General features: G+C 41.9%; 1 protein-coding gene across 1 annotated transcript; it reads right to left on the bottom strand.

The window, feature by feature from the left end:
- Positions 1-4,678: 4,678 nt before the first annotated feature.
- On the bottom strand, positions 4,679-5,341 carry NAA11 (N-alpha-acetyltransferase 11, NatA catalytic subunit). Its single transcript, XM_045991674.1, has one exon. It carries the CDS (start codon positions 5,336-5,338, stop codon positions 4,679-4,681), a length of 660 nt encoding a protein of 219 aa, XP_045847630.1. The 5' UTR covers positions 5,339-5,341.
- Positions 5,342-14,999: the final 9,658 nt, after the last annotated feature.

Raw genomic sequence — 14,999 nt, 5'->3', positions numbered from 1 at the left:
CTGCTACTTCTCCGCCATCTTGACTCCTCCCCTCTTCCAGGCTTTAATGAAAGGCATAAAGGCAGCAAGGTGGCAGAATCCGAGTTTCCTATACCCAAGTTTGTAAAGAGCAGAACACGTGTCATGTGACTAAGCAGACAGTCCTGGGTAGCCTCACAGGGTTCCCTGTGGCACGTTATGGAGAGGGAGCACCAGAAGGATCCCAAGCTCTTAGCTGGTCAGGGAAGCAGAATTTCTCTTAGTTCTTAGCACCACCAGGATATTTCCCACTGTTGCAGAAACTATGTGGTCTGGTTACCACAACTCATTCTTTTCCCTCCTGGGCACACAGCTGAACTACATTTCCCAGCTTCCCCTGAAGTTAGCTGGGAAAAAATGGTACTGACTTTTAAAAACCTATATAAACCTCCATATGCATTCTTCCCTTATCTGCATGTTGAATGTATATGAATCAGTAGGGGACACATGATTCTAGAAAGTGTGAGAATCATTGCATCAGGGGTTCTTGAGATTTAGTAATAGAATTTAGGAGATTATGACCTTGGATTTGGAACGACAAAAAAAAAAATCTGGATTTTCATTAACCTCTAACTGAAATTTAGCATTTTCTTTGATTATGAATGTAGGCACCAATGCCTGAGTACTAGCATGACTTGTGGCTTTGTCACCAACAAAAATACCTAAAGCATAGGTATTTTCATATTATATTACAGCTGTTGTAGGTATCTCAAAATACCATTTATACCAAATTTTCCTTGAAGTGACTGTAATTACTAGACCCCCAAAGAGGCACATACATAACAAATTTATTCTAAAATAGCTTAATAACTATATTTCAATAAAATTGATTTCCTTTGAAATCCCATATGATTTGTCTGCCTTTGAAAAACAATTTTCTGGGGCACCTGGGTGGCTCAGTCATTAAGCATCTGCCTTCAGCTTAGGTCATAATCCCAGGGTCCTGGGATGGAGCCCCGCATCGGACTCCCTGCTCAGCAGGAAGCCTGCTTCTCCCTCTCCCACTCCCTCTGCTTGTGTTCCTCTCTCGTGTCTCTCTGTGTCAAATAAAAAAAAAAAAAATCTAAAAAAAAATAAATAAAAAATAAAAACAATTTTCTTAGAAGGGATCTTTAGGCTTTACTAGATTGCCAGAGAGGTTATAGAACAAAACAAGTTCAGAACAACTGTTTTAGATGTATTCCTCAATGACTTTATAGAGCAGGGCTCTGCTTTTCCTCTCCCCTGCATATCCCGGCCACACTGCTGACCCCCATTGGACTGTAATGTCATAAATAAGCTGGTATTTTGTTAACTTACTGAGACTGGAGATTATTTTTTAACAGTAGTTAGCGTATGTAGACTAATCTCCTTGCTACCAAGGCCCAAACAAACATGGCAGAGAGTACAGAGACCTTAAGAGGCCTCTGGGTAGAAAGAACCCAGAAGTGAATAGTGAGGACCAAAGATCAGATGAGGCCAATAAAGATATCGATCTGGAAGGACAGTGATACTATGTACAGGAATCCTCTTCTTCAACTTAGAAATAAAGTTCAATAGTAGTGATATAAAGGAGACTTTGAATTATCCCTGAATTTGGACCCTGAGATTTACAACTGTCACACAATAGTTTTCTTATTTCATATTATTTATTATTTTCTCTTCCCCTATTAGGGTGGCAATTATTTTTGTTTCTCATAGCAGGTATTAAGCGCTTTTGAATTCATCAAAGTATATATAAATATATAAACATATAAGAAATATATAATATAAAATATACAAATAACAATATGCACACCCTTTATATATGTGAATATATATTATTATTTTAAAGCAAACTTCAATTAGCGCTGTTCTACTTAAGATTCTTCTTAGCTACAGTGTAACAAGAGAAGCCAGTAACCACAAAGACGAGATCAATATTACGCAAGTAATATTGCATCCTTCCATATGGGGATTTGAAAATTGGTAATTTTTTTAAAGGGTTTGTTGATTTAAATAATATAGGCTTGATGGAGCCCTTCAAGGTTTTTTTTTTCTGATTTTTTAATTCTGGTTATCTCACATACAGTACTATATGGGTTTCAAGTGTACAGTTTCAACACTTCCATATATAACTCTGCACCCATCACAGCAAGTGCACTCCTCAATCTCCATCACATATTTAACCAAACCCTCACCTACTTCAGGGTTTTTAAGGAAGATATAAATTTGACAACATTTGTCTTAGGATATTAAGTTTTATTTAATTTTACCTTCCCTTTTAGACTGTTTTGCTGCCTTTATCTTAACCTTTGACTAAATGAATCAGTCGTTTTGAAATGTTCAGGTTGTTAAAATCAGATGCAAGGACTCCTCTAAGGTTACAGTATTTCTAACCTCCATGAAATTATGGTATCTAAGTTTTTTTTTTATCCATTTCCCCATATAATGTATTGTTAGCCCCAGGGGTACAGGTCTGTGAATCACCAGGTTTACACTCTTCATGGCACTCACCATAGCACATACCCTCCCCGTTGTCCATAAACCCACCCCCCTCTCCTGGCCCCTCTCCTCCTCAGCAACCCTCAGTTTGTTTTGTGAGATTAAGAGTCACTTATAGTTTGTCTCCCTCCTGGTATCTAAATTTTTATAGCCTATGGAACTATACTTGAATGGGAATAAAACAGGGTTAGTGTGCAATACAGTTTGGGCTTCAGCATTAAAAGGTCTAAAAAAATATAGTACATTTATTCTTAAGTGTTGTATAATGGAGGCGCTTAGGTGGCTCAGTTGATTAAGCAACTGCCTTTGGCTCAGGTCATGATCATTCGAGACCCCCACATCAGGCTTCCTGCTCAGTGGGGAGCCTGCTTCTCCCTCTTCCTCTGCCTGCTGCTCTCCCTGCTTGTGCATGCTCTCTGTCAAATAAATAAATAAAATCTCTAAGTATTATATAATGTAAACATCAACTATCCAGATCATGATTGTATACCAACTCCAAGCCTCATGCCTGCCAAGTAATAATCCTTTAAGAATGAGTACTCAAAAAAAAAAAAGAAGGAAAGAAAGAAAAATGATATTGGAGAACTACAGTTTTTAACATGGAAAAAAGTCTACATTAGATGAAAACAAGTTACTAAACAAAAGACTTAAAGTGATCAATTTTTTAAAAATTCATGTATGTGAGTGTGAATAAAAAAACAGCTGGCATGACGAAAAAAGGATGAGTAAATCAAACAGCATGCATTTTGACTATATACAGTGTTTATCACTCATGACTGGACTTTGTCATAAGAAAAGTTCCCTTTTTCATTTGTAAGGCTAAGGTGACAGGTTTAGAAGTTGGAGCTTCTGAACTGACAGTGGCTCATTGATCCTTGAAATTCTTAGGGTGTTACAAAGTCCTGATGTCATTTAGTCTTTTAAAACAACTTTTTAGTGGCTGCTTAGTATTAGCATTACTGTGTATTAGGAAGTATAAAACTGTTTTTGTTTTTGACTTCTCATGTTTTCGCACATTCAAAAAAGAATAGCATAATGAACCTCCCAAGTTCCAAGTTGAATCCCCCCATTGCCAACTTCAACAATTATCATCTGTTGCCATTTTTTATTTTATACATTTCTTGCTCCCTAACTTTTTTCCTCTCGTTTTGCTGGAATATTTTAAAGTGGATCTGAGACCTCATATTCTGTCACCTCTAATTATTTCAGTCTGTATCTCTAAAAGATAACACCTTAAAAAAATACAATACCATTTCGCTCACCAAACAAGATCACTGACAATTCCTTGATGATACAGGCAGTGTTTACAAATTTTGCCTGGTTATCTCAAAATGTCTTGTATTTGATTTGTTTATATCAGGGCCCAAACCATGCTCACAATGGTTCATGTGGTTAATATATCTTTAAAGTTTATTTTAATAAATTCCTCCTCCCTTTATTAAAATGACATTTATTTGCTTGTTGAAAAAACCTGGTCATTTGTTCTGTAGAAATTCTATTTGGCTGATCCCACCATGGCACATGGCAGCCGCCTCTGTATTTATTGTTTACAGACCTGGTGGGAACATGTAAAGCCTTGTTTGGACACAGTATTAATTCACGCACACAGACATGCGACTGTCTTGTGGTACGAGTATTTCATAGTTGTCACTGTGCATGTCATAGCGCATCAGCAGGCGCGGAACATGTCCCCCTTTTAGTGACGTTACACTTGCCCAGTGACTTCAAGCGGTGTCAACCTGACCCATAATTACAAAGAGTTTCCTTTTCATCTAATAGTTAACAGCCACGGTAACCGTTGGCTGAATCTATGATGTCATCGGGAGCTGCAAACTGGTGATTTTCAGGTTCTATCCCTCTTCCCGCGTGTCTCAGTTGTCATTCCGTAGAGAAGAGATTTCTTCCACCAGCCATGAGGATACCCTGAAACACAGTTCACCCTAAAAAAGATGGAAAACCGCTGGTTTCTCCTACTGAACTTGACCTAGTTTTAGCAGGCGTCCGAGTGCGGGTCGACCCCCGCGGGGAGCCCAGTCTCCTGCAGCCGGCTCCAGCCCGCCGCCCCGCCACCACTACACGCCGCTCCCCAGGGTTACGAGGCGGCCAAGCGGAAGGGCCGAGAGGGGCCCGGGCAGGCCAAGGCCAGGAGCGGGGCCTGGGGAGGAGCTGGGTCAGGACACCATACCTTGGGCAGGTCCTAGGAGGCGGAATCCGAATCCCCCGAGCTGTTCCGGACGTCGGTGCCCGCCGCGTACTCGCCGGGCTCCTCGCCGTCCCCGCCGCTGTCGCCGGCCGTGGGGCTCCTCTCCTCGGGGCCGGCCGGTGCGTCCCCCGCAGCGTCCGGGTCCTCCCGGGGGCCCGCCGCCCCGCGCCCGCCCCTCCTCAGCGCCTCGGCCACGCGCGAGAGGTCCCGCCGCATGGCGTACGCGTCCTCCCCGTCCGCGTAGTACCGGGGCTCCACCTCGCTGACGCGGAAGCCGAGGGTGTCGGCGTAGAGGCGCAGCGCCGCGCGGTTGCTCCTGCGCACGTGCAGCGACACGTAGCGCGCGCCGAAGTTCTCCACCATGGCGCGCGACGCCTGCTCCATGAGCTTCTGCGCCAGGCCGAGGCGCCGGTGCGAGCGCTTCACCGCCAGCGACGTGATGTGCCCGTGCGGGACGTCGTCCGCGTCCTCCTCCATCTTGGCCAGGACGTAGCCCACCATGCGGCCGGCGTCGTCCTCGGCGACGTAGGACAGCTGCGGCCAGGACAGCCCGTGGTACAGGTAGTACTTCATCTGGTAGTTCTCGGGCAGGCACAGCAGGTTGCAGTGCTGCATGTTGACCAGGTCCCGCGGCCCTGCGTTGCGGATGTTCATGGCGGCGGCCGCAAGCGGGGTGGCGGGAGGGTGTTGGAGGGGCGGCCGCCAGGCGCGAGAGCCGCTTCCTGCTTTGAGAGCGTGGTCCGAGGGCCGCAGTCCTGAGGCGGACGCCAGAGACGCGAGGCGGAGACGGCCTGCAGGCGGAAGGGGCGGGGCTAAGATGGGTTCCCGGAAGTGCGCCACCCGCTCCCAGCCAATGAGGTTTTCTCGTTATGGGGTGGCTGTGCGCGCAAGCAGTAGGGGGTGAGGACGTGCTGTACACTGTGATCTTGGTGTTCAGTGTGCTGATTCATTGGCGGCTGCCACTCTTCCTTTGTTTTAATTGTAACTTCTTAATCTGCATACATCTGGGTAAACTGGACCACCTGAGTAAACCGGTATAACCAGAGTGTAGACCAAGGATCAGCAAATTACACACACACAGGAACACCCACTCGGAACCACTTCCGGTACCCATGACGCGTAGATCTCTCTGGTTACTCCAGTAACCGTCACCTAGATTTCTTTTTTTTTTAATTTTCAACATTTTTTTTTAAAATTTCTTTTAAGTGTTCCAGAATTCATTGTTTATGCACCACTCCCAGTGCTCCATGCAATCCGTGCCCTTCTTAATACCCACCACCAGACTCACCCCAACCCTCTCCCACACCGCCCCACCAAAACCCTCAGGTTGTTTTTCAGAGTCCATTGTCTCTTATGGTTCATCTCCCCTTCCAATTTCCCCTAATTACCTTCTCCTCTCCATCTCCCCATGTCCCCTGTGTTATTCCTTATGCTCCACAAATAAGTGAAACCATATGATACTTGACTCTCTCTGCTTGACTTATTTCGCTCAGCATAATCTCTTCCAGTCCCGTCCATGTTGCTACAGAAGTTGGGTATTCATCCTTTCTGATGGAGGCATAATACTCCATCGTGTATATGGACCACATCTTCCTTATCCATTCATCCGTTGAAGGGCATCTTGGTTCTTTCCACAGTTTGGCGACTGTGGCCATTGCTGCTATGAACATTGGGGTACAGATGGCCCTTCTTTTCACTACATCTGTATCTTTGAGGTAAATACCCAGCAATGCAATTGCAGGGTCATAGGGAAGCTCTATTTTTAATTTCTTGAGGAATCTCCACACTGTTTTCCAAAGTGACTGCACCAACTTGCCTTCCCACCAACAGTGTAAGAGGGTTCCCCTTTCCCCACATCCTCTCCAACACACGTTGTTTACTGTCTTGCTAATTTTGGCCATTCTAACTGGTGTGAGGTGATATCACAATGTGGTTTTAATTTGAATCTCCCTGATGGCTAATGATGATGAACATTTTTTCATGTGTCTGATAGCCATTTGTATGTCTTCATTGGAAAAGTGTCTGTTCATGTCTTCTGGCCATTTTTTGACATGATTATCTGTTTTGCGTGTGTTGAGTTTGAAGAGTTCTTTATAGAACCTGGATATCAGCCCTTTGTACTGTCATTTGTGAATATCTTCTCTCATTCCGTGGGTTGCCTTTTTTTTTGTTGTTTTGTTTTTGTTTTTGTTTCTTTTCAACGTAACAGAATTCATTGTTTATGCACCACACCCAGTGCTCCATGCAATACATGCCCTCCATAATACCCACCACCTGGCTCTCCCAACCTCCCACAACCCGCCCCTTCAAAACCCTCAGATTGTTTTTCAGAGTCCATAGTCTCTCATGGTTCACCTCCCCTTCCAATTTCCCTCAACTCCCTTCTCCTCTCCATCTCCCCATGTCTTCCATGTTATTTGTTATGCTCCACAAATAAGTGCCTCTTTGTTTTGTTGACTGCTTCCTTTGCTGAGCAGAACTTTTGTTCTTGATGAAGTCCCAAAAGTTCATTTTCACTTTGGTTTCCTTTGCCTTTGGTGACGTGTTTTGAAAGAAGTTGCTGTGACCGATGTCAAAGAGGTTACTGTCTATGTTCACTTCTAGGTTTTTGATAGATTCCTGCCTCACGTTGGGGTCTTTCAGCCATTTTGAGGTTATCTTTGTGTATGGTATGAGAGAATGGTTGAGTTTCATTATTCTACACATAGCTGTCCAATTCTCCCAGCACCATTTATTGAAGAGACTGTCTTTTTTCCACTGTATATTTTTTCATGCGCTGTTGAAGATTATTTGACCATAGAGTTGAGGGTTCATATCTGGGCTCTCCACTGTGTTCCACTGGTCTATGTGTCTGTTTTTATGCCCGTACCATGCTGTCTTGGTGATCACAGCTTTGTAGTAAAGCTTGACACATATCTAACAGTTCTTGGTGCTATAGTAAATGGAATCGATTCTCTAATTTCCCTTTCTGTATATTCCATTGTTAGTGTATAAGAAAGGAACTGATTTCTGTATATTGATTTTGTATCCTGCCACATTACTGAAATACTGAATGAGTTCTAGTAGTTTGGAGGTGGAGTCTTTTGGGTTTTCCATATAAAGTATCATGTCATCTGCGAAGAGAGAGAGTTTGACTACTTCATTGCCAATTTGGATACCTTTTATTTCTCTTTGTTGGCTGATTGCCATTGCTAGGACTTCTAATACTATGTTGAACAAGAGTGGTGAGAGTGGGCATCCTTGTCGTGTTCCTGATATCAACAGGAAGGCTATGAACTTTTTCCCATTGAGGATGATATTTGCTGTGGGTTTTTTCATAGATAGATTTTATGAAGTTCAGGAATGTTCCCTCTATCTCTATACTTTGAAGTGTTTTAATGGATGTTTAAGGAACAGATGCTGGATTTTATCAAATGCTTTTATGCATCAATTGAGAGGACCATGTGGTTCTTCTCACTTCTCTTATTAATTTATTCTATCACATTGATTGATTTGTGAATGTTGAACCACCCTTGCAACGCATGGATATATCCCACCTGGTCATGATGGATAATCTTGAATGTCATGTTGGATCCTATTAGCTAGGATCTTGTTGAGAATATTAGCATCCATATTCATCAGGGATATTGGTCTGAAATTCTCCTTTTGGGTGGGTCTTTGCTTGGTTTGGGGATCAGAGTAATGCTGGCTTCATAAAAAGAGTCTGGAAGTTTTCCTTCTGCTTCATTTTTTTTGAAATAGCTTCAGGATAATAGGTATTATTTCTTCTTTGAAAGTTTGGTAGAATTCCCCAGGGAATCCATCAGCTCCTGGACTCTTGTTTATTGGGAGGTTTTTGATCACTGCTTCAATCTCGTTACTAGATATTGGTCTATTCAAGTTATCAATTTCTTCCTGATTCACTTTTAGAAGTTTATAGTTTTCCAGGAATGCATCCATTTCATCAAGGTTTCTTAACTTATTGGCATATAACTGTTGATAATAGTTTAATTTAATAGTTTAATAGTTATCAATATAATTGTTGATAATTAGTTTGGCCAATGGTTTATCAATCTTATTGACTCTTTCAAAAAACCAGCTTCTAGTTTCATTGATGCGTTCTACTGTATTTCTAGTTTCTATCTCATTGATCTCTGCTCTAATCTTGGTTATTTCCCTTCTTGTGTGTGGAGTTGGCTTAATTTGAACAGAAATTTATGGAGATAATCTATAGAGACAAAGACTTCACAGGTAACATGATATGAATAAAAATGTATCTCTCAATAATCACTCTCAATGTGAATGGCCTAAATGCACCCGTAAAAGGGCACAGGGTTGCAGATTGGATAAAATGGCAGGCCCATCCATATGTTGTCTATAAGAGACCCATTTTGAACCTAAGGATACGTCTAGACTGAAAGTGAAGGGATGGAGAAGCATCTTTCATGCCAATGGGCCTCAAAAGAAGATGGGGCAGCAATTCTCCTATCAGATAAATTATTTTTAAACTAAAGACTGTAGTCAGAGATACAGAAGACACTACATAAGTCTTAAAGGGTCTATACTCAAGAAGATCTATCAATTGTAACTAGGTATGCCCCCAATCAGGGAGCAGCCAATTACATAAGAAAACTGTTAATCAAGATAAAGAGTCATATTGATATGAATACATTCATAGTAGGAGATCTTAACATGCCATTCTCAGTAATAGATCATCCAAGCAGAAAATCAATAAATAAACAAGAACTTTGAGGGGACTGAGATCGAGATGGCAGAGAAGTAGCAGGCTGAGACGACATTGGGTAGAAGGAGATCGGCTAGATAGCTTATCAAATCACTCAGAACACCTACAAATACAACAGGAGATCGAAGAGAAGAGTAGCAATTCTAGAAGCAGAAAATCGACCACTTTCTGAAAAGTAGGACCAGTGGAGAAGTGATTCCAAAGCGACTGGAAGACAGACTGCCGGGAGAGAGGCCTGCTCCTGGCAAGCTGTGGAGCAGCAGAGAACAAAATCTGAACTTTTAAAAGTCTGCTCCATGAAGGGACATCGCTCTAGAGGCTAAACTAGGGTGACGCTCATGTGGGGACATGTGGTCTCAGGTCCTGTGGGGTCACAAAAGGAATAGGGATATCTGAGTCTTACAGAGTTCACAGGTTATTAGAGCATGGAAGCCAGTTACAGAGCCTGAGCCGAGGAGTGAGCTGTCAACTCGGGGTTACCTTATCGTGATCCGTGGCACAGGTCACTGCTCTGTGAGCAGAGACCCCACAAGACCCTGGGAGACTTCCTTGGAAGAGTACGGCAATCTTCAGGGTTCAGAGACTCCAGGCAGGGCTGTGTGCCAGAGACACAGAGGCTCGGTCACAGGCTGGGTGGGCTTGGAGAACTGCTGGAGGCCAGGGAGACAGGAGTGATTGATCGCTTTTCTCCGAAGGTGCACAGAGGAGTGGGGCACTGAGCTCGGCTTCTCTGGGCTGGAGATTGGGAGGCTGCCATTTTCATTCCCATCCTCCGGAATGCTACGGAAAATGTTCAGGGAACAAAAGCTCCCAAAAGCGAAACGAAGTAGATTACTTAGCTTGGCCCCTGGTAAGGGTGGTGCAATTCCGCCTCGGGCAAAGACATTAGAGAATCATTATAACAGGCCCCTCCCCAAGATCATCAAGAAATCCATCCATGAACAAGTTCACTTACCAAGGAGAACAGTGGAATTCCAGAGGAGGAGAAAGCAAAGCATGGAATTCATGGCTTTATCCCCATGATTGTTTAGTCTGGCAAAGTTAATTTTTTTAAAATTTTTTTTCCCTCTGCTAATTTTTTTAAACTTTTAAACTTTCCACTTTTAACATTTTTTAACTAGTTTAACTTAACAATACCTTTCAAAAAAATCTTTTTGAACCTTCATTATTATAGTCACATTTTGTCCTTCATTGTATCTATATTATTTTTTGTATACCCATAGGGTTTTTTTCCTCTAAAAAAGTTTAGGATACAACTTCTAATAGATAAAAATATACCCTATATCTAGTACAGGGATTTGTTCTAATCTCCAGCCTGAGCAAAGTCCTCCACTTTCTTTCACTTTTGTTTCCTTTGCCTTTGGAGACATATCTTGAAGGAAGTTGCTATGACTGATATCGAAGAGGTTACTGCCTATGTTCTCCTCTAGGATTCTGATGGATTCCTGTCTCACGTTGAGGTCTTTTATCCATTTCGAGTTTATCTTTGTGTATGGTGTAAGAGAATGGTTGAGTTTCATTCTTCTACATAAAGCTGTCCAGTTTTCCCAGCACCATTTATTGAAGAGACTGTCTTTTTTCCATTGTATATTTTTTCCTGTTTTGTTGAAGATTATTTGACCATAAAGTTGAGGGTCCATATCTGGGCTCTCCACTCTATTCCACTGGTCTATGTGTCTGTTTTTATGCCAGTACCACGCTGTCCTGGTGATCACAGCTTTGTAGTAAAGCTTGAAATCAGGTAAGATGATGCCGTCCGTTTTGTTTTTGTTTTTCAACATTTCCTTAGCAATTCGGGGTCTCTCCTGATTCCTTACAAATTTTAGGATTATTTGCTCCAGCTCTTTGAAAAATACCGGTGAAATTTTGATCGGAATGGCATTAAAAGTATAGATTGCTCTAGGCAGTATAGATATTTTAACAATGTTTATTCTTCCAATCCAAGAGCATGAAACGGTCTTCCATCTTTTTGTGTCTTCTTCAATTTCTTTCATGAGTGTTCTGTAGTTCCTCGAGTACAGATCCTTTACCTTTTTGGTTAGGTTTATTCCCAGGTATCTTATGGTTCTTGGTGCTACAGTAAATGGAATCGATTCTCTAATTTCCCTTTCTGTATTTTCATTGTTAGTGTATAAGAAAGCCACTGATTTCTGTACAGTGACTTTGTATCCTGCCACATTATTGAATTGCTGTATGAGTTCTAGTAGTTTGGGGGTAGAGTCTTTGGGGTTTCCATATAAAGAATCATGTCATCTGAGAAGAGAGAGAGTTTGACTTCTTCACTACGAATTTGGATACCTTTTATTTCTCTTTGTTGGCTGATTGCCGTTGCTAGGATTTCTAATACTATGTTGAACAAGAATGGTGAGAGTGGGCATCCTTGTTGTGTTCCTGATCTCAACGGGAAGACTGTGAGCTTTTTCCCTTTGAGGATGATATTTGCTGTGGGTCTTTCATAGATTTTATGAAGTTCAGGAATGTTCCCTCTATCCCTATACTTTGAAGCGTTTTAATCAGGAACGGATGCTGGATTTTGTCAAATGCTTTTTCTGCATCAATTGAGAGGACCATGTGGTTCTTCTCTCTTCTCCTAGAGATTTGTTCTATCACACTGATTGATTTGCGAATGTTGAACCATCCTTGCAACCCAGGGATGAATCCCACCTGGTTCTCGTGGATAATCTTTTTAATGTGCTGCTGGGTCCTGTTTGCTAGGATCTTGTTGAGAATCTTAGCATCCATATTCATCAGCGATATTGGTCTGAAATTCTCCTTTTTGGTGTGGTCTTTGCCTGGTTTTGGGATCAAGGTAATGCTGGCTTCATAAAAAGAGTCTGGAAGTTTTCCTTCTGCTTCATTTTTTTGAAATAGCTTCAGGATAATAGGTAATATTTCTTCTTTGAAAGTTTGGTAGAATTCCCCAGGGAATCTGTCAGGTCCTGGGCTCTTGTTTTTTGGGAGGTTTTTGATCACTGCTTCAATCTCATTACTAGATATCAGTCTGTTCAGGTTGTCAATTTCTTCCTGGTTCAATTTTGGGAGTTTGTAGTTTTCCAGGAATGCATCCATTTCATCTAGGTTGCTTAGCTTATTGGCATATGACTGTTGGTAATAATTTCTGATGATTGTTTCTATTTCCTTGGTGTTAGTTGTGATCTCTCCCTTTTCATTCATAATTTTATTAATTTGAGCTTTCTCTCTTTTCTTTTGGATTAGTGTGGCCAATGGTTTATCGATCTTATTGATTCTTTCAAAAAATCAGTTTCTAGTTTCACTGATACTTTCTACTGTATCTCTGGTGTCTTCCTCATTGATCTCTGCTCTAATCTTGATTATTTCCCTTCTTGCGTGTGGAGTTGGTTTGATTTGTTGTTGATTCTCCAGTTCTTTAAGGTGTAGAGACAGCTGGTGTATTCTGGATTTTTCAATGTTTTTGAGGGAGGCTTGGATGGCTATGTATTTCCCCCTTAGAACCGCCTTTGCTGTATCCCATAGGTTTTGGACCGAGGTGTCTTCATTCTCATTGGTTTCCATGAATTGTTTAAGTTCTTCTTTGATCTCCTGGTTGATCCAAGCATTCTTAAGCAAGGTGGTCTTTAGCTTCCAGGTGTTTGAGTTCCTTCTGAACCTTTCCTTGTGATTGAGTTCCAGTTTCAAAGCATTGTGATCTGAGAATATGCAGGGAATAATGTCAGTCCTTTGGTATCAGTTGAGTCCTGCTTTGTGACCCAGTATGTGGTCTATTCTGGAGAAGGTTCCATGTGCACTTGAGAAGAATGGGTATTCTGTTGTTTTAGGGTGGAACGTTCTGTATATGTCTATGAGGTCCATCTGGTCCAATGTTTCATTCAATGCTCTTATTTCTTTATTAATTTTCTGCATCGATGATCTGTCTACTACTGAGAGAGGCATATTAAGATCTCCTACTATCAATATATTCATATCAATATGACTCTTTATCTTGATTAATAGTTTTCTTATGTAATTGGCTGCTCCCATATTGGGGGCATAGATAATTACAAGTGTTAGATCATCTTGGTGGATAGTCCCTTTAAGAATTATGTAGTGTCCTTCTGTATCTCTGACTACAGTCTTTAGTTTAAAATCTAATTTATCTTTTATGAGTATCACTACCCCAGACTACTTCTGAGGCCCATTGGCATGAAAGATGCTTCTCCATCCCTTCACTTTCAGTCTGGGTGTATCCTTAGGTTCAAAATGGATCTCTTGTAGACAACATATGGATGGGTCCTGTCTTTTATCCAATCTGCAACCCTGTGTCATTTTATGGCCGCATTTAGGCCATTCACATTGAGAGTGATTATTGATAGATAGGTTTTGATTGACATCGTGCTACCTTTGAAGTCTTTCTGTCTGTAGATTGTCTCTATATTTCTGTTCAATGATATTCTTAGGATTTTTTCTCTTTTATAGCCCCCCCCCCCTTAATATTTCCTGCAGTGTCGGCTTGGTGGTTGCGTAGTCTTTTAAGCCTTGCTGGTCTTGGAAACTCTTTATCTCTCCATCCATTTTGAATATCAGTCTTGCTGGATACAGTATTCTTGGCTGCATGTTCTTCTCATTTAGTACTCTGAATATATTTTTCCAGTCCATCCTGGCTTGCCAGGTCTCTGTGGACAGGTCTGATGTTATTCTAATGGGCATTCCTCTGTATGTAAGGATCCTCTTTGTCCTAGAGGCTTTTAACAGGGTCTGTCTAGGGGGGCGCCTGGGTGGCTCAGTGGTTTAGGCCTCTGCCTTCAGCTCAGGTCATGGTCTCAGGGTCCTGGGATCGAGCCCCACATTGGGCTCTCTACTCCGTGGGGAGCCTGCTTCCTCCTCTCTCTCTGCCTGCCTCTCTGCCTAGTTGTGACCTCTCTCTCTGTCAAATAAATAAATAAAATATTAAAAAAAAAAGAGGGTCTGTCTAGAAGCATAATTCTTCATTCTAACTATTAGGTGTCCTGAGGACTTTCGAGAATCTAAAATCTTGGGGGGAAACCACTCTGCCTCTAGTACATGAACATTGTTTCCATTCGTGAGATTGGGAAAATTTTCATAGACAACTTGTTCCATTATATCTTCTAGACTTCTTTCTTTTTCCTCCCCTTCAGGGATTCCAATAATTCTGACGTTGGAACCTTTCATGGCATTATTTATTTCCCTGATTCTGTTTTCATGGCTTCTGAGCTGTTTGTTCCAGGCTTCCTCCTGATCCTTTCTCTCTATCTGTTTGTCCTCCAGATCACTAATTCTATCTTCTGTCTCAGTTACCCTAGCTTTTAGAGAATTTAGATTAGATTGGAACTCATTGAGAGCATTTTGAACATCATCCCTGGTGGCTTTCAGTTCTGCCCTAATCAATTCTGTTTGGTCATCCATGGCTTTCTCCAACCTAGTTATTGCCTGGAAAATTGTTAGCCTGAATTCCTTTTCCGACATATTGTCTATGTCGATAGCCATTAGCTCTGTTATAGAAGGTCCATCCTCTGTATTTTTCTTCTGTTGGGCATTCCTCCTCCTAGTCATTTTGGTAAGAGATGATTGAACAGATGCAGCTGGATGTATCGATTGTGGTGCAGTCATTGTGCA

Source organism: Meles meles, chromosome 2 (assembly GCF_922984935.1).
Source record: "Meles meles chromosome 2, mMelMel3.1 paternal haplotype, whole genome shotgun sequence".
NCBI classification, from domain to species: domain Eukaryota; kingdom Metazoa; phylum Chordata; class Mammalia; order Carnivora; family Mustelidae; genus Meles; species Meles meles.
This window is presented reverse-complemented; position numbering and strand designations above follow the sequence as displayed.

Excerpts from the sequence above, each read along its gene's own strand:
- NAA11 (XM_045991674.1), bottom strand. The coding sequence starts at position 5,338 with ATGAACATCCGCAACGCAGGGCCGCGGGACCTGGTCAACATGCAGCAC.